The sequence below is a fragment of the Pelophylax lessonae genome (genome assembly GCF_965119305.1).
Source record: "Pelophylax lessonae genome assembly, chromosome: 5".
Lineage (NCBI taxonomy): Eukaryota > Metazoa > Chordata > Amphibia > Anura > Ranidae > Pelophylax > Pelophylax lessonae.
The window spans coordinates 20683184-20710321 of record NC_138772.1 but is presented as its reverse complement, the minus strand read 5'-3'; the positions used below and the strand labels follow the sequence as shown (position 1 = coordinate 20710321).

Below are 27138 nucleotides of genomic sequence, written 5' to 3'. Positions count from 1 at the left end.
GGGTTAAGGCAGTGCTGGAAAATAATGGGGGTCACACAAAATATTGACACTTTGGGCCCAATTGGGACATTTTCACTTAGGGGTGTACTCACTTTTGTTGCCAGCGGTTTAGACATTAATGGCTGTGTGTTGAGTTATTTTGAGGGGACAGCAAATTTACACTGTTATACAAGCTGTACACTCACTACTTTACATTGTAGCAAAGTGTCATTTCTTCAGTGTTGTCACATGAAAAGATAGAATAAAATATTCACAAAAATGTGAGGGGTGTACTTACTTTTGTGAGATATTGTAGATTTTAGGATCTTTATTTGTTCAATCCAGAGAATGTGGCCATGGATAGGTACTGGCAAAGGGTGGTAGGAAGATGACAGGGGGTGGAATGGGGGGAAGCTGATGGAGGATGAAGATGACAGGGGGTGGGATGGTGGAAAGATGACAGGGGGTGGGATGAAGATGTCAGGTGGTGGGGTGGGGTGGTAGGAAGATGAAATACTACCCCCCATCACCATACACCCCCCCCAGCTTCACACACCCCTCCATCACCATACACCCCCCCCCCCCCAGATGACAGGGGGTTTACTGTCCTTCAGACTTTAGGGGGGCCGGAATATGTTCAGTGGGAGTAAACAATGCATGGCCTTGGTATTAGGGGTAGAAATATATGGTGTCATCTGGAGGAATAGTGCCCATTTTTGTTGTCAGTGGAATAAATTATGCCCCATCATTGGTGTTAGTGGAAGGAATTATGACCCATTGTTGGTTTAAGTGGCAGGAATAATCCCTCAAGAGCTAAATAAGGGCAAGCAGTGGGCCGCATGCGGCCCCAGGGCCAGGCCACTGCTCTAAAGTAATAGAGCATTTTAGGAAGGTGTGACATTTTGCCAATCCAAGAATTTAAGTAAGAATGTCAAGTGGTTAAAAGGTTTATATCTGGACTCAAAGGAGCAGGTAATATTAATGACTAAGTATGACAATACTGAGGGCTAATTAAAGTGTTAGTTCTTCTTAATCTGAAGGCACAGTTGGGGATTCGGTCTTATGTTCTGGGCCTTAGACTTACTTTCATTGACTTTTGATACAGAGACAGCTGTAGAACCATTTAGAGTAACTAAAAATATACACAAAACACAAGTGCAAAATGCAAAAGGGAATTAAAGCATAAGAACACCAAGAGTAGTTGATCCAGGTAATATAGGAATTACTCCTGGGGGAAAAATGTGTACTGGTGGAGGGATCTGTATGGGGGAACTGTGCCAGTGAGGTGGGGAAATATGTTTGGGGGTATCAGTGATCGACCGATATCGTTTTTTTACCGCTAATACCGATACCGATATTTTGGTCATCGTATATCGGTATCGGCCGATATCTGCCAATATTTTCAGACATTAAAATTTTTTTTTAAATGTCCACAGGTACTGTGGTGGACCCCTCCTCTGCACTTAAAGCATTCAAAAACGCCACGTTTGGCTGTTTTGAATGCTGTAAGATTTTTAATTCGGCGCCACCAGTACCCGGAAGTGATGTCATGACATGACATCACTTCTGGGTACTCGGCGGCGCCGAATATAAAGAAATGGAGACTCAGTCAGACGGCGGCGGTGCAGATGGAGACCCGGTCAGACGGCGGTGGTGAAGGTAGGATGCCCGAGTCTCCTGGAGGGACAGGAGACCCGGGAGAGCCGCAGAAGGTGGCGGGAGGGGGGGGGGAACGTCCACTCCCACTCCTTGGAATGACAGCCGAGCGGCTTCTCAGCCGCATCAGTTGTCATTACAAGACAGCTGACCATCGGATTTGGACACTGGTACGGGGCTGATGCCTCTAGCTGCAGGCATCACCCCGGTACATGCACTTACCCGAAATATCAGCAATATCGGTAAATCAAAAGGCAGATTCCGATATATCAGGGAAAGTGCATATCGGCCCTCGATATATCGGCTTTGCCGATAATCGGTCGATCCCTAGTATCTATACTGGTTGGGGGATCTGTACTTGGGAAGCTGTACTGGTGAGGGTAGTGATCTGTTCTGGGGAAGCTGTAATGGTGAAGGGGGGATCTGTATTGTGGGAGTACTGTACTGGGTTGAGCTGTACTGGTTCTGTTGGTGGGGAGTACACCAAAAATCCATATCTCTCATGACAAATTACAATGGTAATTTTTTATGCTACTCAATTTATAGAGGTATGGATGTGGAATTCTAACCCTGATGTATCAAACAAGGCCCATGGGCCGAATCCTGCCCTCCAGGCCATTTCATGTGGCCCTCACACCTCTCCTGCAGTTGTGACACCACCCTAGTCTCTATCCCACCTTTTCTCAGCATTCGACAGCAGAGAGGACAGAACTCTGCCAGATCCTCAGATCCTGTACCTCTCTGTGCAGCCACAGCACCCCCTTCGTCTCCACCTCCCTGGTTCCAGCATTCAGCAAGATTCTGGCAACTGACTCCGGACCTCCTCTGGCCCTCTTCCAGACCTTTCTGGTTCCCAGCTCCACCCCTAGTTTCTTTCTGGCAGCTGCACAAGGTAAGAGGGGTTCTCTGTAATGTAAGGGGTGGTGGTGGACTCTGACTTCTGATGGTGGGGGTAGAGAGTAGATACATTGATATAGTCTTACAGATACAACAGGCCCTTTGAGGGAAATTATAATGCCGATGCGGCCGCAATAAAATTTTGTTTGACAACACCCTTGCTCTAACCCTTGGCCATTCACCTTTTGGAGGTGTTATATCACCTCACCTGCTGTGAGAAGGGTTCTTGTCTCTTAACCACTTTACTACCGGAGGATTTTGCTGTCTTACGTCTGGGCCACTTTTTGCAATTCGGCGCTGTGCGACTTTAACTGACAATTGCGCGGTCGTGCAACACCATACCCAAACTAAATTTACGTCCTTTTTTCCCCACCAACAGAGCTTTCTTTTGGTGGTATTTGATCACCTGTGCGATTTTTACTTTTTGCGCTATAAACAAAAAAATGCGTAAATTTTGAAAAAACAATATTTTCACATTTTTTTATATGAAATTCCCCCCAAAAAAATTTTTTTTAATTTTTGGCCAATTTGTTTTCTGCTACCTATGTTTGGTAAAAAAATTCACAATAAGCGTATTTTGATTGGTTTGCGCAAAAGTTATTGCGTTTACTAACAAAGGGAAAGATTTCTGTCATTTTTGGTGTTTTTTTTTAACGCGTAATGACGGCGATCTGCGATTTTTTTTGCGGGACTGCGACATTGCGGCGGACAGATCGGACCCTTGACTGACATTTTTGACACTTTTGGGGGTACCAGTGACATTACTACAGTAATCAGTGCTATAAATATGCACTGTTACTGTAAAAATGACACTGGCAGGGAAGGGGTTAATTTTATTGGAGAGGGAGGGGTTAATGTATGCCTGGTGCTTACTGACGTGTGTGGGGGGAGGTGACTATGTGACACAAGGACAGATCCAGGGTTCAGCTATGCTGAACCCTGCAATCAGACCCTGCCTGTCACTTGGGAGATTCGCCCGCTTGTGTTTACACAAGCAGGCGGATCTCCACACTAGACCCCCGACGATCGGGGAAGAGCAGCGGCGATCGCCGCTGCTCCTCCCCTGGCCCGACTCCCACTGTGACTGAATACAGTGGGAGCGAGCCTCCGGCGGCGCGTGCGCGCCGCCGAGAAAGGGGTGTGTCTGACGACGTAGTACTACGTCATCAGACGATAATGAGCCACTTTGCAGCAGTAGTACTACGGTACTCAGATGGCAAGTGGTTAAGTGACCTGTAGGTTATATGTAATGTAACAAAAATGTAAATCAAGGTGTCATACTGCTACTAAAAAGTCTGTACATGACTCGATTCCAGTGAAGGTCAGGGGGACATTGAAAAGAATATCCCATTTGTTTTGGGGGTCCAAAACCACCTCCCTTAACAGGGCTTGAGTTGAAAACACAATAAATGGAAATGGATTTGGCAGCCAAACTGATTTTTTCCCTTTCTTTTATTGTATCTGGACCTTTCAGCGGTGTACATTTTTGTTATGTTACACTACAAAACAAGGAAACTGTGGAGATCCTCTGAGGTTTAGAAGCTCCCTGCCTAGGAACCAGATTACCCACACCCAGGGCTTTTTTTCTCTGACAATAAGTGCAGAAACTCCCCTCTTTCAGAGGTACTCCTTTTCTCTGGCCCTACCCGCTCCGAGCACCATTCCTTGGTCCCACCTCCGAACACCATTCCTTGGTTCCACCCCCTACCCACCTCCGAGCACCATTCCTTGGTTCCACCCCCTACCACAATTCCTTGGTTCCATCCCCTACCCACCTCCCAATACTGCCCTTTTAGACAATACAGAACCAAATATCATTTTGTGGTGCTAAGTAATTTGTATATAATTTGGGAGTGATAACAAGAAACGTAGTAAAATAGATCCCCTGCAGCCACCAACAATAGATCCTCCTAACAATGGACCACAACCCCCCCCCCCCCCCAGGAACAATATACTCCGGCAGCAACAACAGATCTCCCTACAGCTAGCATCAATCGACCCCTCCCTCAACAGTAGATCTCTCCCAGCAAAAACTGACCCCCCAGCAACATAGAACCCATCCCTAGCAACAACAGATCCCCCACCAGCAACAATAGACTCCCTTGCTAAAATATATCCCCTCCAGTTAGAGTAGATCCCCTCACAGCAAGCATCAATAGACCCTGCAGCACACCCCAGCACCCCTTACTATTACATACAGTCAGTTCTGGAGGTGCCGGAACTGAGTTCCCCCGCGTTCCCACTGAAAAAAAGCCCTGCCCACACTTACATCAACATCAGTGCCTTAAGACAACTATACAAATAGGATAACCTTGCAGGCCTGATGCTTTTTTTTATATGGACCAGCTGGTTCTGGTGGTTGGATTGGGGTTAGGATATCTGACACCAGTGCATTATCCCGATCACAGCAAGTCCAAATGCTACACATGACTGTCTTGTCACATACCTATCAGAGATGTTTGAGATGAGGGAGGCCTCTTGCACAATTCCCGTACAAACCCCACAGTAGTGTAGACAGGGACTGCTAGGGCAGTAGAAGGGTGCAGGTGCCAGGAATTTGTATTAGTGAACTTGTGCTTGGAAGTTCTGAGGCCTGTGAGGAGCAGATGCAAGGAGACAATTTACAAGCTGAGTTCAGTAACAGCTAGGCAGATAGGTACAGAATCACAGTGTCCAGATCAGAGACAGACAAGGGTTGGTAATGTGTCGGCAGTGAAGTACAAAATCAGAAGAGAGAATCTTATTCAAAAATCCACGCTGAAGTCAGTAACATGGGTGAGCAGCAGACATGAGAAGTCAAGGGGAATCAGAGAGCAGAGGTGGGGGACTTGAGTCACATGACTTGACTTAAGTCAGACTTAAGTCACCAGTTTTAGGACTTAAGACTTGCTTGACTAAAGTTAATAAAAGACTCGACTTGACTTTGACTTGAGACATATGACTCAAAATTACTTTACTTTTTTAAGTTATTAAATATTTGCATTTTCTCAAGATGTGTTAAAGCAAAATGAATGTGCCTGTTATGTTTCTGACACCACAGTCACTTAAAACACCTCAGTGTGTTCTGATTTTTAGGACACTGGCTGCTTAACAATACAAATGCTTAAAGCGGAGTTCCACCCATTTTAATAAGTTTAGATGTACGTAATCCCCTTTAAAAATGCTTTTACCAATGTAAAATATTTTTTTTTGCAAGGAAATACCTTTTTTTCTTCTTTATTCATCAGCATTTCCGGGTCCGGCCGCCTATAAGCGATTATTTCACTAGGCGATTCGCAAGGGCTGCTGGGATGTAATCGCCTAGTGACGAAATTTCACATTATCACACTGGCACCAGCTGTACTCGGAGATGTATTGCTTGGAGTCTGCGCTCCGCCCCACCTCCTCTCAGTGAGCTCTACAGAATGTATTGCTTTCAGTCCGCGCTCACTGAGAGGAGACTCAAAGCAATACATCCCGTAGAGCTCACTGAGAGGAGGCGGGGCGGAGCGCAGACTCCAAGCAATACATCTCTGGGTACAGCTGGTGCCGGTGTAATAATGAGAGATTTTGTCACTAGGCGATACGCAAGGGCAGCCCTTGCGAATCGTTAGTGACGTAATCACCTAGACCGGGAAGTGCAGATGAATAAAGAAGAAAAAAAGGTATTTCCTTGCAATAAAAAAAAAATTGTTTCCATTGGTAAAAGCATTTTTAAAGGGGATTTCGTACATCTAAACATATTAAAATGGGTGGAACTCCACATTAACATGTCTTTTAGTGACTGTGGTGTTGAAACATGACCGGACGAAGGATTTTGAGCTGTTTGGGCATTCAAAGTGTTTCTTTAATATACCAAGAAAAAAAGCACTAAGCAGCTTTGTTAATGTTGAAAATAAAACAAAACCCTTCCTGACCACTGACTTTTAACTGATTTAAAGGTGAAAATTGGGGTAGATCAGTATTTTGACTTGATTTGTGACTTGACCAAAATAAATGACTTGACTTGACTTGACTTCTAGCAGGGACTTGACTTGACTTGCTTTTCACCACAGTAACTTGGGACTTTCTTGAGACTTGAAGGTTAAGACTTGAGACTTGCTTGTGACTTGCACATGTGTGACTTACTCCCATGTCTGCCAGAGAGGAGTCAGATGTAGCTGGGTCAGTAAGAGGATCAAGCAAGCTATCAAGAACCTGGATATAAGAGTATAAACTGAAGACCATCCAGTAATGATATTACGCAGGTATCAGATTTAAATAGGCAATTTGGCACCAGAATCTGTATTGGGGATGCTCCTGCATGTCCATGTGTGCACTGTGGTACATGCGTACATATGAGTTTGCGTGCTCTCATCTTTGCACTCTAAGAACTTGTTTACACTTGCTTTAAAATGTGGCATTGGACACACTTTTTTTAAGCCCTCTGGATACTAATCAAAGCTCCTGTCACTAAATATGGGTTGCTTACAGCCCTGTTCACATGTTGTGTTTGCTTTGTTTCGCTTCACTTAAAAAATTATACCCCGTGTCACCTTCTTGGTTCTTCAACGCATCTCCAAAGCCTCCATAGAAGTCTATGACAAAGCTCACCTACAGCACCAGCAGCTTTTGAGAGTCTTTTATTCAGCTTTAGTTTTGCTTTGTTTTGGAGGTAATACAGGTATGAGTTATTCCAGGATGCACTGGGAAACCAACAAGCAAACTGGAATAACGTCACCAACAGTCCCTTCCAGTTCAAGTGTATATATTCTGGAAGTGTCTGGTGCAGACGTCACATCCAATGTGCAGCGTGGAGCAGCAGGAAGGTGAGCAGGGTCCAGACCGGAGCAACTAGCAGATGGCACCCATGGTATGCAACATAGGAGTGCTATAGCAGAAGGTGAGCAGGGACCACACAGAGAGGACTAAAGGCGCTTTTCCACTGCATGGAACCGTACCGGTTCGGCACGCTTTTGTGCTTTTCCACTGCTGGTACCGCATGGTATAGGGTCGGAACGGTTCGGTACGGTACGGTATAGGTTTGCTTTTCCACTGCATGGAACCGAACGGTACGGTACGGTATGGCTCTGAAAAAACAGTACCTACTCGATTGTGGTTCCAACAGGTACCAAACTGGTACCATATCCCACAATCCTTTGCATGCAGTCACTACTAGCCACTGATTGGTCAGAGAATCCCACCCACCCCGTTGTTATCCCACCCACTTAACTTAGTACTACTTTAGTGGAAAAGCAAACCTATACCGTACCTTCCCGAACCGTTCCGACACTATACCATGCGGTACCAGCAGTGGAAAAGCAAACCGGGCCAAGCAGGGCCGAGTAGAGCCGAGCCGGTATGAGCCGGTACGAGCCGGTACTTGCAGTGGAAAAGTGCCATTAATACAGAGGATGAGCAGAGCTGGGTGGGCAGCGTGGGAGCATTATAGTGTAGGTGGGGGGGGGGGGGGAGCGGGGACCTTTTGCCTTTGTGCACCACTAGTCAAAATAATTTGGTGGAGGGGAGGTTATGGTGTGGGGTTGTTTTTCAGGGGTTGGGCTTTGCCCCTTAGTTCTAGTGAAGGGAACTCATAAGGCGTCAGCATACCAAGACATTGTGGACAATTTCATGCTTCCAACTTTGTGGGAACAGTTTGGAGATGTCCCCTTCCTGATCCAACATGACTGCTCATCACTGCACAAAGCAAGGTCCATAAAGACCTGGATGAGTGAGTTTGGGGTGGAGGAACTTGACTGGCCTGCACAGAGTCCTGGCCTCAACCAGATATAACAGATTGGGATGAATGAGAGCAGAGACTGCTAGCTAGGCCTTCTTCTCCAACATCAGTGCCTGACCTCACAAATGCGCTTCTGGAAGAATGGTCAAACATTCCCATAGACACACTCCTAAACCTTGGGGACAGCCATCCCAGAAGAGTTGAAACTGTTATAGCTGCAAAGGGTGGACCAACTCAATATTGAACCCTACAGACTAAGACTGGGATGCCATTAAATTTCATGTGCGTGTAAAGGCAGGCATCCCAATACTTTTCACAATATAGTGTAGGTGTTAATTCAGATCTCCCTACCTATACAGGTTCTTAGAATTTGTCCACCTGGATCAATTAGGAACAGATCTGTAATATCCAATTTGTTATCTAATGTTACAGTTTCCTTATCTGTTTCCCAAGAAAGAATTTCAAAATACCCCCCACCTCACCTCTCCCCAAGATAATCCGGCAATGGGAAACTTCATAACAAGAATTCTTGCCAGGTTCCCATCCTGTGGTGTGATGGGAATGTGGTATGGGAGGTAAAATGAAAAGCAAATAGCTGTATAAATACACATAAGAGATTGATAAATCTTCCAAAGCTGCAGGACTCTAATGGCTCGTTTCCACTGAGCTTTCTGGTACGGTTCGGTACAGTACGCTATTTATTCAGTTTCCATTATGAATGGTACCCTAATTCCGAACCGTACTGTACCACTTTTTTGGTACCCTTTCGTTGGGGTACCAAGCACATTAGTACCGTACCAACTGGGTGGAGCTACACTCTGCAGAACTTTGATTGGTTGACAGAGAATTCTCTATCACAGCTTTCCTGCTACACCACGCCTATCATGAAAGGGTACTATTGGCAGTGGAAACGCAATGTGTACCGTACCGAACCGTACCGTACTGAACCGAACCGTACCGTACCACTCAGTGGAAACGAGGCATTATAGTAGCAACTGCTTAGGGTGCAAAACACACAGGGCAAAAATTCATTAGAGAAATTAAAGTGTATCCAATACCAACCTTTTTTCTCAATAAGGATAAAGTAGGGAATAAATAAAGCTCCGTTCACTTTTTCATTTTTTTTTTTTGCTATCTGTGCCCATTCAGAAGATTTCCTTTCACTTTTTACCTGTAGATGAAACAGGGGAGATGATATTTTTCCAAAATAGGGGCAGTCCCCTGTCAGATGTCACCAGAATCAGAGTATCCCAACTGGAAGATTTCCAATACATTCCTGTCAGTCAGGACTGCTGATAAGGTAGTACAGCCAGCCCTTCTCTACTGGGCCCAGGCCCAATCAGTTCAAAAGGGGGGCCCAGGCCCCTGCTGAGCAGGAGGTCCGGCTGTACTGTCTTATTACTGACACCAATCCCCCTGCAGGACTTCCAGCTTCTACTCCTCTTTCTTCCCTCCAGCCGCGCTGCAGGGGGATTGGTCTTTTTTTTTTTTTAATGAAACTTTATTGTGTTTTTAGGTAAACATACAGTAATACCAGAATACAACAAAATAAATAATCAAATAACATATAAGTACAACTGTAAAATGGTCAGGGCGGCCCAAAGAGGTGAGGCAAGCAAAATAACTCAAACAGCAAGTGAGCCTAACCTAACCACTTTACCACCGGAGGATTTTGCTGTCTTACGTCCAGGCCACTTGTTGCGATTCGGCGCTGTGCGACTTTAACTGACAATTGCGCGGTCGTGCGACGCCGTACCCAAACAAAATTTACGTCCTTTTTTTCCCACAAACAGAGCTTTCTTTTGGTGGTATTTGATCACCTGTGCGATTTTTACTTTTTGCGCTATAAACAAAAAAATAGCGTTTATTTTGAAAAAAAATAACAATATTTTTCACATTTTTTTATATGAAATTCCCCCCCCAAAAAATGTAAAAATCTAAATTTTTTTACATTTTTGGCCAATTTGTTTTCTGCTACCTATGTTTGGTAAAAAAAATCACAATAAGCGTATTTTGATTGGTTTGCGCAAAAGTTATTGCGTTTACTAACTAAGGGAAAGATTTCTGTCATTTTTGGTGTTTTTTTTTTAACGCGTAATGGCGGCGATCTGCGATTTTTTTTTCGGGACTGCGACATTGCGGCGGACAGATCGGACCCTTGACTGACATTTTTGACACTTTTGGGGGTACCAGTGACATTACTACAGTAATCAGTGCTATATATATATACTGTTACTGTAAAAATGACACTGGCAGGTAAGGGGTTAATTTTATTGCAGAGGGAGGGGTTAATGTATGCCTGGTGCTTACTAACGTGTGGGGGGGGGGGTGACTGAGTGAGTCAGGGACAGATCGCATGTTCAACTATGCTGAACCCTGCTATCTGTCCCTGCCTGTCACTTAGGAGATCCGCCCGCTCTGTTTACACAAGCGGGCGGATCTCCACACTAGATTCCCTGACGATCGGGGAAGAGCCGCGGAAGAGCGGAGTCCAGCGACGTAGGTCTACGTCGCTGGACGATAACGAGCCACATTGCTGCAGTAGCAGCAATGTGAGTGGAGCTACATAGTTACATAGTTACATAGTAGGTGAGGTTGAATAAAGACAATAGTCCATCCAGTTCAACCTGTGTAGGTGTGTGTGGCTGTAATCATCTCACATACCCCTGAATGTTCTGATCCTTGAGATGTAAGTCTAAGAGTCTTTTGAAAGCCACCATACTTCCCACAGAAACCACCTCTTGTGGTAGAGAATTCCACAATCTTGTAGCCCTAACAGTAAAGAACCCCCCACGTTGCCTGAGGTTAAAACGCTTCTCCTCTAATCGCATTGTATGCCCTCGAGTCCTCATGCAATCCCTTCGAATGAACAGCTTTTTTTCTAAGCTGGGATCCCCATTAAGATATTTATAAATTGCTATCATGTCCCCCCTCAGACGTCTCTTCTCCAGGGAGAATAAATCGAGCGATTGTAGACGCTCTTCATAGTCAAGGTCCTCCAATCCCCTAATTAGTTTAGTTGCCCTTCTCTGGACTCTCTCCAGCTCCAACACATCCCTCCTGAGGACTGGCGACCAGAACTGGACAGAATACTCCAGATGCGGTCGGACCAGAGTTTTATAAAGTGGAAGGATTATAGACTTATCTCTGGAATACATCCCTTTCTTTATGAATGCTAATATTCTGCTGGCTTTGGCAGCTGCCGCTTGACATTGCATGCTGTTGCCTAATCTATCATCAACCAAGACTCCCAGATCTTTCTCCATTTTTGATTCCCCCAAGGGTTCCCCTCCTAACGTGTATTGTGCTTTTATGTTTTTAGTCCCCAAGTGCAAAACCTTACACTTCTCCACGTTAAACCTCATTTGCCATGTCGTTGCCCACTCTGTAATTTTGTCCAGGTCATTCTGTAGGATATCTGCTTCATGCTGTGCAGTTATTGCTCTGGCCAATTTTGTGTCATCTGCAAAAACTGATATCGAACTACTGATCCCGACCACAAAGAGCTAAAGTGGTTAAAGACCAGGAGAGGAGCAGGGAAAAGGGAAAGCAAAGGGGAAGCAAAGGTTGCAACCTGGGCGAAGTCCGAGCGAACCTCCAGTCATGAAAGACAATTGAAAACTTATGGATGGTAACCGGTGCCTATTGAGGCAGAATAGTAAGGGGGGGATGTTGAGCAAGGGGGGGGGGTCTCTAGATCACAAAAGTGTTCCAGCCAAGGTGATGGTCCTCATGTAAATTATGGTGAAACTTGTTAACATATGACTTCCAGTTCATCCGGAAGCGATGAGGACTGGACTGGAAAACAGTTAGGTCCAGGTGTTCCTTACGAAGCAGTGTGTCCATGTCCAATCTGAGTTCACTTATGGTTGGTGGGGAAGAGAAAGTCCATTTCCTGAGGATAATCCTCCTAGCGATCATGTAGCATGTTGCAATCCATGCCTTGTGGCGCGTTAAGATGGAAGTTTGCAGTTTGTTGCGAGTTATGCCATGAGGTGGGGGATGGTCATCCAGAAGGCCAAAGATTAGGGGGAAAGGATGTTTTGTAGGCTGGAGCCCCGTGACTGTAGAGACCAGGAGTTCCACTCGATCCCAGAAAGACGAAATCTGATTGCAAGTCCACAGTCTATGGAGGAGAGTGGGGCAGTGTGCCGGACACCAAGAACAGCTCTGGAACGGGGTGTGAGATGGTGAGGAAGAGAAAGGTGAGTATGTGTGATGGAGAATCTTGAGTTGCTGTTCCCTCCAAAAATCATTACATATAAAAATGTTGGTCGAGTTGAAGCCCTTTAATAGGTATGGTTTGGATCCAGTACAAGACAGAGCCTTGTCCCAAGAGGTGTGTAGAGATGCCATTGAAGCAGACAGTAGGGATGATTGGATGGGGCGGTAAATTTGAGATAATTTGAGAGTCTCCAGTGGAAATATAGTGTCCAGTATTGATGAACCCAACCTTTTCGACTTGTCTCGACTTAAAGCGGAGTTCCGGGCACAAAATCGATATTTTTTGTCCGCTTGTTCCCCTTCACCTGAAAAGGAATTGGATAGTTAGGTTTTTTTTTTTTTAAAAACTCACCTTGTAATTGAAGATCGAATATACTCACCTAGTCTTCACTTCCTCCCTCAGCGCCGCGGCTCCGCCGTCACTTCCTGGCTTGCACTGATTCCTGGGAGCTGAACGTCATCGCTCCCAGGAATCAATGCGACGGCACCGGCCCCGCTCGTCACTTCCGGGCGAGGCCGCATTCCCCTGCTAAACAGCTTCTGGGCATGCCCAGAAGCTGTGGAGGAATGCGGCGCCGCACCGGAAGTGACGAGAGGGGCCGGTGTAGGCGCATTCTGGGAGAAGAAGACGTGGAAGAAGACGCCGAAGAGGACCGCGCCGGCTTCAGCTGCCCACAAGAGAGATGGAAACGCTGTGGAAGAAATTTTATAAGTAAGTATTTCTTCTAAAAGGTAAGTGCGAACAGGGACAGATCAGAGGCTAGCCATTGTGGAATGTACTAGCCCTGACTGTCCCTGGGGTATGTTTATTGAAAAATCATTTCTGTGCCCGGAACTCCGCTTTAAGGAGGTCGCATGTGCAATTAGCTGATGCACACTGAGCAAATGGGACTGCCTCGAAGGTCGACACCATCAGGCCTAGGGCTCTCATGCAAGTCCGCAGAGAAGACAGATCGTTGGACAGCAACAAACTAATCGCCCCCTGCAACTTCTGCAGCTTGTCCAGGAGAAGAAAAGCCGACGCAGAGTCCAGAGTCAGACACAGGTAGACCAGACTTGAGGAAGGTACCAGGGCTGATTGTGTGAAATTGATAGTCCAACTGAACCCTTGCAGAGTCCTTACAGTGATTACCAAATCCTCTAACAGAGCTGAATGAGAATCTGCTCTTAACAGAAGATCATCCAGGTACCCCAGGACCGCAATCCCCCTCTGACGTAGAAGTGTCAATATCGGAGCCAACACTTTGTGAAGACTCTGGGAGCAGAGGCGAGACCAAAGGGTAACGCTACAAATTGAAAGTGCTCCTCTCTCACAGCAAAGCGAAGAAAACGCTGGTGTCCAGCGTAGCTAGGGATGTGTAGATATGCGTCCTTGATATTGATAGAGGCCAACAGGTCTCCCTGATGTAGGGATGCCCCCACCGTGCGAATAGAGTCCATTCAAAACTTCTGTACCCGCACAAAGTGGTTCAGAGCTTTGAGATCCAGGATAGGATGCACTTTGCCGCCCATCCTGGCACAGTGAACAGGTTTGATAAACCTCCCCCTAGCAGAATCGCTGCAGTGGCTGCAATACATCCACCCCCTGAGGTAGGAAACCTGCTTGTGGGGGGGGGGAGCCTAAAGGGGGCCTGATAACACCCAGAGGCCAGGGGAACAAAGGGATACCCGAGGGTCTGACTTTCCCAGGAAGGGGCCCTCGTCCACCCCGAGACTGCTAGAGAAATGGGGGGACACTTACTCACCATACCAATGGCATCAGGTGAGCACCACTCTGAACAGACTACCTCTCCACCCAGGGTGGGGGTGCTGACGGCCAGGGGGTATGCTGCGATTCAGGGCGACCCAGGTCGTATGCGTCCCGGCGAGGTGTTTCCATTGGGGCTCTGTCGTGGCGATGCCTAGTGCTGAATCATAACCTACGCACGCTCGCTGGCCGGGCTAGGAGACCTTAAGCCCCCGTTCACACTGAGGCGACCTGGTCGCCTGACAGGTCGCCGTAGGTCGCCTTCCATAGAGAAGCTGCGGACCCGTTCTAATAGGAGCGACACAAGTTGCTCCGACTTAGAAAAAGGGTCTGGAGCTTCTTTGGGGCGACCCGGAGCGACCTGCATAGACTTCAATGTTATGAAGTCCGTGCCGGCCACTCCAAGGTCGCAGGGCGAGCAGCGCGCCGCGACCTCGGAGGTCGCCCCGGGAAGTAGCGTCGCTGCAATGTGAACGGGGCCTAAGGATCTAGCATATCCAGTCTGAAACCCAGACAGCTGTTGCTTGTATTTCTCTCAGGAACAAAACTAACTAAAAAGTAAAGTCTTACAAAAAGGTTTCCAAAAAAAACGCTAAGACTGAAGTCTCAACAGGGAACTAGGTCCTACTCCTAAACTAGGCAGAAACAAAACTGAAGGCTATAGCAGAGTGTGTGGGTGTATGCCTACAGGGACGGCCCCATAGGCGTGGTAAAGCTTTTTCCAGCCTAGTGTTCTACTCCTGTAGGGGGCAGCATAACCCAATTGTCAAGAATTATATTGAGCTGCGTCTGTCAAAGAACGACAGAGAAATATGCTTTTTTGGGATTTTTTTTTTTTTTTTTTACCAAAAACTTGTAGCAGAATAAATCTTGGCCTAAATTGATGAAAAAATTAGATTTTTTTTTTATTTTCTTTTATTGGGAATGTTTTATAGCAGAAAGTAAAAAAAATTTTTGTTTTTTTCAAACTGTTGGCCTTTTTTTTTTGTTTATAGAGCAAAAAAATAAAAAACGCAGAGGTGATAAAATATCACCAAAAGAAAGCTCTATTTGTGGGGAAAAAGGACATCAATTTTATTTGTGTACATCGTCTCACGACCGCACAATTGTCAGTTAAAATAACGCAGTGCAGTATGGAAAAAAATGGCTTGGTCATGAAGGGGAGTAAACCTTCCGTAGCTGAAGTGGTTAAAAATTATTTCAGACATGACTATTTTATACATAGCTACATTGTCCAGTTAACCAATGTAACTGGTAAGACCAATATAACTGTTATGAATGTGAACAGTTGTGCCAAGTATGGTGATGCTGTGATTGGCCCACAGCTATCTCATGGTACCTGAGCCAATCACAGCACGTTTTTCCATGTGATTAGCTGTAGCCAACCACAGATCAGTAGTAATTACAGCTGTTATTAGTGTAACCTATTCATGACCGTTCAAAACATTGCTGTTACAGTTATCATCATTGTAACAGCAATCAAAGTGCAAAAAAAAAAAAATCCTGATCCCCCAATCTCAGAGCAGTACAGTGTCACTATGGTGACACTGAACTACTGTGATGAAATTATGTAAAATAGTAAAAAAAAAAAAAAAAAGAAATATTATTAAAAAATGTTTTAAAAAATTGAATAAAAATGTTATAACTTTTTTTTTTTAACATACTGTCACCAGTCAGTATCCCTGATTGCCAGCACACCAGTCATATATGATGACGCTGTACGGCACTGGTGACAGTATGTAAAAAAAAAATGTTGTAAAAAAAACGGATTTTAATTTCTTCCTTTTCCAAAATGTTGTTTAAAAAAATTAAAATTTTTAAAAAAACTTGCCATGCCACTTACTAAGCTCGGTTCACACTAGCACGGACCGTGCGTTCCGGTTGCGCGTGCGGGAATCTGCTATTGTGAGACGCGCGGGGCTGCCATTCATTGCGAATGCCACCCCACGCATCTCAGCACACAGCGCGATTGTGGGTGTGGGAACTGCGGGGAAAGCGTATGGTTTAACCACTTACGGACCACCCACCGTGTATTTAGGTTGGTACTTTGACGTTAACCACTTGCATACTGGGCACTTAAACCAGTTAAAATAACACAGCGCCATATAGCAGAAAATGCCCTGGTCATGAAGGAGGGGTTAATCTTCAAGAGGACACGTGAATAATGAAAGTGCTAGATACAGTGCAAAGGTATAGGCTGTAAAAAAAAAAAAAAACCCTAGGTATACAGTTCCAAACAATAAAGGTCACAATTTATGTATATCTATCATTGTTTACATATATTGCAACAGGGACCAGTGGCGGCTGGTGCTCAAAATTTTTTTGGGGGGGGGCGCAAACAGAAAAAATGTAGGCATTGCTTTGCGGCAAAAAACACAGTAAAAAAAAATGTCAGGGTCCCCAGAGCCCTCCTCCCTCACATCAGGGTCCCCACAAAGTCCCCCTCCTCCCTCACATCAGGGTCCCCACAGAGCCCCCCTCCTCCCTCACATCAGGGTCCCCACAGCATCCCCTCCTCCCTCACATCAGAGTCCCTACAGAGCCCCCCCTTACATCAGGGTCCCCACAGAGCCCCCCCCCTCTAACATTAAAAAAGAACCTTCAGATTCAATTGTTCCAATGCCCCACCCTCTCTGGATCCGCCACTGTGGTGATGGGGGGTTGCTTCCACTCACCTTTTGTGTTCAGGCAGCAGCAGCAGAGTAGTTGAAGTCACTGGGCTCCCTCCCGCTATCAGTCACTCTCAAAGCTGTCCTCCTGGCTCCTGCTGGCTTATTGTAGCGCTGTCTGTAGTCCTGTGCAGCAGCAGTAGCAGAGCAGCAAGAGAACATCCGTCCGCATGGAGGGTCAGGCAGACAAAGGAAGAAGACAGTGATGCCCAAGCACCGCCCTATGACGTTGGACCAATCACAGGACGGCAATGATACAGTGGGAGTGTTCGGGGCGCATCGCTCTGCGCCCCAAGGACATTCTAAAGGATGCCAATCAGCTTCCCATAAAAAAGCACATGATGCCAAAACCCCCACCCCTCTCCATAGACAGCAGTGTGTCCGGCGCAGTGTTAATTTTGGCAGCAAATTTCAATTTAGTTTTAGTCTTAGTCTTAGGACTAAAATGGCATTTTAGTTTTAGTCCTATTTTAGTCTTCTGCAAGTGTTTTAGTTTTAGTCGTATTTAGTCGACTAAAACTCCAGTATATTTTAGTCGACTAAAACGCCCTACATTTTAGTCGACTAAAACTCATTTTAGTCATCTATAATTGAATGGGTGTAGTTCAATTTGTAATTTGTAATGCATTATTTAAGCATTTCTCTACAATTCCCAAACTCATTATATACTACTGCTGGTCCTGGAGTGAAAAATCTAATATGTTATTATTTATGCTTTGAGCATGCACCAGTGTTAATTTTTGGCAGCAAATTTCGATTTAGTTTTAGTTATAGTCTTTTGACTAAAATGCCATTATAGTTTTAGTCGTATTTTAGTCTTAAGACTAAAATGCCATTTTAGTTTTAGTCGTATTTTAGTCATCTGAATTGTGTTAGTCGACGAAAACGTTTTAGTCGGTTTTAGTCGACGAAATTAACACTGGTCCGGCGCCCCGCGTGCACTTAAAGGAACATTTTTTTTTTGGTGTACGGATGACTAGCCTTGGGGGGCGGCGCCCCTGCGCCCCCTATTGACAAGCTGTCACTGACAGGGACTGCATTAAGTGTGTATTAAATTACCAAAGTCTTCTCATAACCACTTGTAACCTCTATGACCCAAAGATGGGGTCTCCTCTGAGCTTCAGCCACTTTGTCACAAACTAAAATATATATATATTTTTTTTAATACTTTACTTTCAGTTGTATCATTTATATGAAATTGCAGATATGATCAAAAGAGGATTTATTTTAATACTAGTCAAGGTATTTCTAAGTACCAGAGAGAGAAGAGATATTGAGGAAGAGAAGCATCTTATAACATATTATAACTGACTTTGTTCTGATGTCTCCTCCAGAATGAAGACTCTGGTGGCTTTGGTTTTGCTCGGGTTGTTGGGTCTGGCTTGTTGCTGCAGCGGTCCACCTGGAGGTAAGAAAAATATAAAGGTAAAAAAGAAAATAAAAATTATTTTGGTAGACTAGATGAGGAGGAGGGTTGGAATACACTCTAATGGCAGCAGTTAGGTAATCAAAAGAACTCCTCCAGGTATTTTGAAGAGATATGCAATAAAGGTATCAACAACACTCGCCTAAAAACTAGACCAATTTCAAAGTTTTATACAGCCTCTTCCGGTCTCTCATTCTTAGTAAAAAACAGCCATACAAAAATGTAAAATCAGCAAACACTTAGATTCTAGATGCAGAAAATAGAACTGTATTGAAATTGATGTTCAGCAATACTGTCATGTACCTGGTTGGAAGTCGGAGTGCTGAGAGGGCTCCCCTTGTGGAGTGCAGAGAACCCCTGAAGGTGATGACAGGAGATGCTATGCCCAAAGAAGCACGAGTTGCCAGCTGGGATTGCCTGAAGAGCTGAGATGATGTTCACCAGATGAAGACCAGATGAGCAGGATGAACTGCAGGACAGGATATAATTGACCGCAGGGTGAGACAGGAAGCAAGGTCAGGAGCCAGGCCAGTAGTCATGCACAGGGCAACCCAGAAGCAGAAGTGGAATCAGGGACAAGCCGGGGTCAAACTCAGGTGATCAGGCAGCAGCAGAGTCAGTAGAACAAGCCAGGGGTCAGAACCAGTGATGGAGACAGGACAGGTCAAAAGGCAAGCCAGGTTGGTAACAGGGAATTTAATAATAGCATACACAAGAGCACAGGAACACGGGGGGGCGCATGTGCATTTGCTCAAGCACCCGCACACGACATCTGTGTGCATTTCTGCGCAAACTAGTGTTCTTACTGGGATTCATTCTCTGACAAATACACACGTCCAGTGAGAAGGAAACCAAAATGGGACCACTTACAGGGTGAAACAACGAAAGATAGTAGCAGAAGGTCTGCCAACAGAACCTGTCTCGAGGGGCGGAATGTGGCCTGGCTGGTCCGTACCCAGGTGGGGAGGCTTCCAGAAAGGATGGCGTGTCCCTGCACTTTCCCTAGTCGTCTGGAACCTCTTCCTGATGTGAATCACTGTCCCTGACAGATGGGTGACCTGTCCCTACTCTAGCCACATGCAAAATGCGCGCCAACCCATGGAGTCATGATCTTGATTTCACTCTTACTGACCCAAGATGTCCGCAAATGTCACATGGGACACCAGCATCCATATGGATGCTGCCTCTCTGTGACTGAGGAGACCATAGAGGAACTAGGTTCCTCTGAACTTCCTCCTCCACTTGCATTGCCGCTGTGGATTAGCTCCACCTACAGTAGAGCAAATAGACTGCACCTGCCTATAAGCTCCTACAGAAAAAGATATGCTGCAAAAAAACCAACATATAAAAAAACGACAAGGTATATTCATTTTCATGGTCCATATTTTTCCTACGATGAAAACAAGTATACCCTCCCTTTGCCACCATTTTAAATCCATGAAATTAGAATTGGGTGGCAATGATTGGAACCCCATTAAGAAGTATGCTGTAAAACCGTATTTATATCACAGATACAGTCAGGTCCATAAATATTGGGACATCGACTCAATTCTAATCTTTTTGGCTCTATACACCACCACAATGGATTTGAAATGAAACCAAGATACGCTTTAACTGCAGACTTTCAACTTTAATTTGAGGGTATTTACATCCAAATCAGGTGAAAGTTGTAGGAATACAACAGTTTGTATATGTGCCTCACACTTTTTAAGGGACCAAAAGTAATGGGACAGATTAACAATCATAAATCAAACTTTCACTTTTTAATACTTGGTTGCAAATCCTTTGCAGACGATAACACTGAAGTCTGGAACGCATAGACATCACCAGACGCTGGGTTTCATCCCTGGTGATGCTCTGCCAGGCCTCTACTGCAACTGTCTTCAGTTCCTGCTTGTTCTTGGGGCATTTTCCCTTCAGTTTTGTCTTCAGCAAGTGAAATGCATGCTCAATCGGATTCAGGTCAGGTGACTGACTTGACCATTGCATAACATTCCACTTCTTTCCCTTAAAAAACTCTTTGGTTGCTTTCGCAGTATGCTTCGGGTCATTGTCCATCTGCACTGTGAAGCGCCATCCAATGAGTTCTGAAGCATTTGGCTGAATATGAGCAGATAATATTGCCCGAAGCACTTCAGAATTCATCCTGCTGCTTTTGTCAGCAGTCACATCATTAATACATACAAGAGAACCAGTTCCATTGGCAGCCATACATGCCCACACCTTGACACTACCACCACCATGCTTCACTGATGAGGTGGTATGCTTTGGATCATGAGCAGTTCCTTTCCTTCTCCTTACTCTTCTCTTCCCATCACTCTGGTACAAGTTGATCTTGGTCTCATCTGTCCATAGGATGTTGTTCCAGAACTGCAAAGGCTTTTTTAGATGTTGTTTGGCAAACTCTAATCTGGCCTTCCTGTTTTTGAGGCTCACCAATGGTTTACATCTTGTGGTGAACCCTCTGTATTCACTCTGGTGAAGTCTTCTCTTGATTGTTGACTTTGACACACATACACCTACCTCCTGGAGAGTGTTCTTGATCTGGCCAACTGTTGTGAAGGGTGTTTTCTTCACCAGGGAAAGAATTCCTCGGTCATCCACCACAGTTGTTTTCTGTGGTCTTCCGGGGCTTTTAGTGTTGCTGAGCTCACCGGTGCGTTCTTTCTTTTTAAGGATGTTCCAAACAGTTGATTTGGCCACATCTAATATTTTTGCTATCTCTCTGATGGGTTTGTTTTGTTTTTTCAGCCTAATGATGGCTTGCTTCACTGATAGTGACAGCTCTTTGGATCTCATATTGAGAGTTGACAGCAACAGATTCCAAATGCAAATAGCACACTTGAAATTAACTCTGGACCTTTTATCTGCTCCTTTTAAATTGGATAATCAGCGAATAACACAAACCTGGCCATGGAACAGCTGAGCAGCCAATTGTCCCATTACTTTTGGTCCCTTAAAAAGTGGGAGGCACATATACAAACTGTTGTAATTCCTACACCGTTCACCTGATTTGGATGCAAATACCCTCAAATTAAAGCTGAAAGTCTGCAGTTAAAGCACATCTTGTTTGTTTCATTTCAAATCCATTGTGGTGGTGTATAGAGCCAAAAAGATTAGAATTGTGTTGATGTCCCAATATTTATGGACCTGACTGTATATCAGGTCTGGTGTTGTTTTTGCTTTTAATGGTTTGGTGGTAGAAATGTAATAGCTTGAGGATACTTTGCTGCTTCGGGGCTCTTCTTTCTTCTGTATCCACTTCCCTCTCAACCTCCCCATCCTCCTTTTTCTCACTTTTGAGCCACTGTATTCAGTGGTGTATTTTGGTTTTGTGCTGCCCTAGGCAAGACTAAATTTGGGCGCCCCCCTTCTATGTAAATTTGCCCCACTCCTTTTTCAACAGATGTGACTCCCGCCAAAATTGAAGGACTACAAGTCCCAGCATGAACCCCTGAGATCTCACGAGAGGGGGGGGGGGGTGAGAGGGAGAGAGAGGGGGTGGGTGAGGGAGAGAGAGGGGGTGGGTGAGGGAGAGAGAGGGGGGTGGGTGAGGGAGAGAGAGGGGGTGGGTGAGAGGGGGGATGAAAGAGAGAGGGGGGGTGAGAGAGAGAGGGGGTGAAAGAGAGAGGGGGGTGAGAGAGAGAGAGAGAGAGAGAGGGGGTGAGAGAGAGGGAGGATGAGAGAGAGAGAGAGGGAGGATGAGAGCGAGTGTGAGAGAGGGGGATGAGAGAGAGGGGTGTGAGAGAGGGGGCATGAGAGAGAGGAGAGATGAGAGAGGGGGAATGAGAGAAAGGAAGAGAGAGAGGAGGGGTGAGAGAGGGGGAGAGAGAGAAAGGGGGGATGAGAGAGAGAGAGGGATGTGAAAGAGAGGGAGAGAGAGAGGGGTGGGTGAGAGGGGGTGAGTGAGAGAGAGAGGGGGTGAGAGAGGTGGCTCTAGCAACCAGTGGCCAATAGTGTCTCAGGTGGAGGGGGGTGACTTTTTTGCTGCCCCCCTGCAAAGTGCCGCCCTAGGCCTGGGCCTTGTTGGCCTAGGCCAAAATACAGCACTGACTGTATTGCTATTGATGAGGCATCTTGCTGTGTATAATCTGGTAGAAGATGTGGTATTCTAAGCTAAATTTATTGGAAATTCACCCATGCCTTCATGCAGTTTATATCTCTTCTCTGTGCAAGGAATCGTGTCCATGTCTTCTTTCCTGGATACCTTTCAGTCTCTCACATACTTTCAGACAGGGCTTTTTTCCTTCTTGGAGCTTCGAGTTGCCTGTGTGTGAAGTAGCGGTGTTCTATCAGAATACTGCTACCTATAAGATTTTGCAACCGGAAGTGACGTACGGACTAGAACAACTTAGGTTTCCTAATGTGACAGAACACAAAGCAGAAGCAGACATCTTCTTACACCCACGCAAGCCTTGAATTTTACATCTGATAGAACAGCGGCACGTCTAGGTGGAATTCCTTTGGTTGGAACATACTCATAAGGGTGGCTCCAAGGACCCTGGAGGGGAACTGAGCCAACCTAAAGGTGGTAGTGGAGGATAGGGAAATTGTATATGGATGTTAAAGTGGTTGAAAAGGCACAAGGTTTTTACTTTCATGCTTTCTATGCATGAAGGTCAAAAGCCTTCTGTGTGCAGCAGTGTTAAAGCAGAGTTCCGGCCGCGGGGGTGAAATTTAGCTAAAAATACCCCCGAGACAGTCAGGGCTAGTACATTCCACAATGATAGCCTCTGTACTGTCCCGGGTCGCACTTACCTTTTAGAAGAAATACTTAGCTTGAAAATTTCTTCTCCAGTGCTGCCATCTCGGATGTGGGCAGCTGAAGCCAGCGCGTCCTCTTCTGTGTCCTCTTCCGTGTCCTCTTCTCCCAGAATGCACCTGCACTGGCCCCACTCATCACTTCTGGTGCGGGCGCATCATCCTTCCACAGCTTCTGGGCATGCCCAGAAGCTGTTTAGCAGGGAATGAGGCGCCCGCACCGGAAGTGACAAGCGGGGCCGGTGCAGGCGCATTGATTCCTGGGAGCGATGACGTTCAGCTCCCAGGAATCAATGCAAAGAGGAAGTGACGGCGCGGGCCGCGGCCGCAGAGGGAGGAAGTGGAAGAAAGGTGAGTATATTTTTCTTCAATAACAAGGTAAGGTAAGGTAAAATTTGTAACTATCCATTTGTTTTTCAGGTGACCAAAAGCAAGCGGATGGCCCAAAATCGATTATGTCGATTTTGTGGCCGGAACTCCGCTTTAAGTTTAGTCTTTCAATGAAGGACTTCAACGCCAGTTCAGCTTTCTTTATTTTTATATGGTTTATTCAGAATATACAATGTCATCGGACCACAAACAAGATGCAGTGTGGTAATCTCATGTTTGGTAACAGCAATTTTTATACACATATTTTTGGCTATCTAAACTATGGCCACATATCAGGGACAGTGGACATTTCCTAACTGACCTTTAACAATGATCATGATCATGCACAGATGTCAACATGTCCTCATCACTCATTGTTTGAGCCAAGTCTTTAAGGTTACACAGAACCCATAAATATAAATAATTATAAGGACAAATGGACAGTTTTAATCAAATTTGACATGAAATTTGATCAAAAAAATCCCTTAATTAATCAAAGATTCCGGGAATAGTTCTTTCTATGTCAAACTAGACATTATACCACACTAAGAAATTTCTCAGAACTAACTTTTAAAGTCCAAAAACCTCCATACTTTTAGTCCAGCTGCCTTAATACAAGGAAATCCAGAACACAAGTTACTTTAGTTCATCTACCTTATTCCAAGGAATCTGACAAATACATGCATTACAAGTTATGTAATAAAGTTACTATAATAAGTTTACAATGTCCCTTTATGCATACAGAAGAAATCCTGAACACAGTATTAGTACCCTGTTTCCCTGAAATTAAGCCCTACCCCGAAAATAAGACCTAGCATGATTTTCAGGGATGGCTGCAATATAAGCCCTACCCCGAAAGTAAGCCCTAGTAAAATCCTTGTAAAAACATGTAATTTGTTTTGTATAAAGATTATATAATGTGCAGTGTGTCTCCTTTTGTAACTTTATTGTGGAAAATACCTTATTTCTCTTATGTCCTCCGACAGTCGCCGCCATCTTCATATTCGTCACAATGGGGTATTAGACTTTGCTCCGAAGGAGTAGCTAGGCAACAGAATATGTTAACATTAAAGCTTTTAACATATCCCACCCACAGGGGGTGGTCCCCTCAGTCAATACCCTCCTACTTCCTGCATCCATATCTCAGTTTCAATGTCTAGCTTGTCAGGAGTAGCTGGATTTCTCTATGCTGGGGCATTTTGCCTCAGCCTTTATCTTCTTTTTTGATTTTTTGTTTGAGTTTTTTCTCTCTCTTTACTTAGCTGTTATTTTTGTCAGCATTAGTTAGTTCTTCTGATGAAGAGGATTTGTGCGGGCTGGGTCTCGGGCTGATTCCCCTGGTCTCAGGTTGTGGGTCAGTGGCTTCCCAGCCTGCCATCGAGCGATCAGCCAGGTAACGCTCCTGGCACAGTGAACGACCCATCCCTGTTCGGTGCAGGGATGCTTGGTGAGGTGGCTACCTCACTGGACGCTGTGCGGTTTCTTAACCCCGATTTTTCTGCGTCCTGAATGCGACTCTCCCTGCCACATGTGCAGTGGCTTGTTCGCCTGTGCGGGTTCCCCACACCATTTAGGTAAGTGTATCTGTGTGGGGACCTGTCTGTTGGGGGGGTGTCAGTCTGGGACTGTGTAACCTGCCTCTGTTCACACTGTTAAGTTCCCTATCGCTCTGGCTGCATGCTGTGGGCTGCAAGGGGGGGGCTGTGCTGCACTATCTGTGTCAGACTGTGGGATGTGTGACAGGCTGTGTGCTGTGGGGCATGTTTTGTCATGTTTGGGCACAATACAGCGATCGCTGCGGCGGTCCGCCATGTTTTTTACATGCTGTAGTGTATACTGCGGTCCTCACAGTAGTAGGGGAGCGGCGGTTTCGGCGCCAAACGGCGCCATTTTGGCTGCGCTCGTCCCGGCCGCATGTTTGCACTGCGGGTGGCCATTTTCTTGTAGCCTTCCATAGGCTTTAATAGAGCACCCTGATTCATCACTTCCTCTTTCCTGGGTGCACCGATCGAGGCGGCAGCAGCAGCAGTGGTCTCTTCAGGTTTAATCCTCTCTTTTTTAGTTTTTTCAGTTTTATCCCTGTGGGGGTCTGCTTGTGCTAGTGTGTGTGTGTGCGGTGGGCTGCGCTCACCGCGCTTGTTAAAGGGGCAGTTAACCCTTTATTCTCCAGCATATTTTTTTGGGGCAATGGATTCTCAGGAAGGCAAATTTCCTGCCACCTTGGTGGGTAGCCAGGGGACTGCTGTTTCCCCCCCAGGGGGGGATTTGGCTGAGGTGGTGGCTAACCTTCCTGCTCAGGTGCAGATGCTTGTGGCTGCTCAATCCACTAAAAGACCCAGAGTTTCAATGTCCTCTGATTCAGAGGGTGATGGTGATGGGGCTGCTATGGCTGGCATCTCCTTATCGGGGTCCCGTTCCTCCCTGGATCTCGTAGGGTCCGAGGTGGAGGCTGAGGTTGAAGGGGTTGATAATTCTCCCCCTGGCTCGCCTGAAGAGCTTGCAATCATGGATGAATTGGTTGCTTCTATTAAACAAACGCTGCGTTTGCAGGATGAACCGTGTCCTCCTGCTGCCCTGGCGGCTTATGGGACACAGAAAAGACGCAAGACATCGCAGGTCTTTCCCTGCACTGATGATTTTCAGCGCGCTGTTAAGGAACAATGGCGCAATTTACGCAAACCTTTTGCTGTGCCAAGTAGGTTCAGGCTGCGTTATCCTTTCACGCCTACCACTGATGAACGGTGGTGTGTGCCACCCCCGGTGGATCACGCGATCGCAGTTTTGAATAAATCCACTGCGATTCCTGCAGAAGATACTCCGGTGTTCCGAGATGCCACGGATAGGAGACTGGAGTCTCTTGCCCATCATACTTATTCTGTTACGGGTTCGATGCTTAAAGCTCTGTTTGCCTCTCTTATGGCAGCCCAGGCTGTCGCGAGTTGGACGCAGGTGTTTAGGCGCGTTCTAGTGGCTGATTCGGCCTCACCGGCGACATTGGATATGGTGGATCAAATCCATCAAGGTGTCATGTATTTGTGTGATGCGGACTTGGATTTAGTGCCGTTGGCTGCACGTGTACACAGCGTGGCGGTGTTGTCTCGCCGCCTGGTTTGGTTAAAGTGTTGGTCTGTGGACCAATCTTCGTGCAAGACCCTAGCCAATCTGCCTTATGATGGATCTCGCCTTTTTGGGGAATCCTTGGATACGTTGATAAAGGGGATCACGGGCGGTAAGAGCACACTCTTACCCCATTTCCCCAAGGCTAAGGGGGCTCCTGGTAAGAAGCATACTAATTTTCGGCCTTCTCAGGGGTCCTTTCGTGCCTTTCGGTCGCACTACAAGGGCAAACCGTTCAAGGGTCACGGCTCCCAAAAGAAGCCGTGGTCTGGTAAGCAGAAGTCCTGTCAGTCCGGACCCGCTGCCCATAACAATGCGGCCTGAAGGGACGCCCTCACCCAGTTCTGGGGTGGGGGGACGCTTGCTCGTTTTTCTTCAACCCTGGCTGGCCCACGTTCGGGACCGGTGGGTTCAGGAGATCGTTCGATCTGGCTACAAGATCGAGTTTCTCTCTCGGCCGGAGAGCAGATTCTTTCCCTCAAATCTTCAACTGTCTCCAGAGCGTTTGCGGGATCTGCACCTAGCGGTGCGGGACCTGAGGGCTCAGGGAGTGGTGGTTCCGGTGCCTCATCGGGACAGATTTCGGGGGTTTTAT

The 27138-nt window shown here is 46.0% G+C and overlaps 1 protein-coding gene across 1 annotated transcript in view; it reads left to right on the top strand.

Annotated features, from left to right (window-relative positions):
- The window catches only part of LOC309556413 (uncharacterized protein), a gene marked incomplete at its 5' end in the record, with an annotated part of 208272 nt that overhangs the window by 76823 nt on the left and 104311 nt on the right, over positions 1 to 27138 (top strand). Inside the window, 2 exons of the mRNA XM_082258879.1 lie at positions 8663 to 8805; positions 18205 to 18278. Coding sequence (XP_082115005.1) covers positions 8663 to 8805; positions 18205 to 18278 — 217 coding nt within the window. The remainder of the gene's footprint in view (positions 1 to 8662; positions 8806 to 18204; positions 18279 to 27138) is intronic.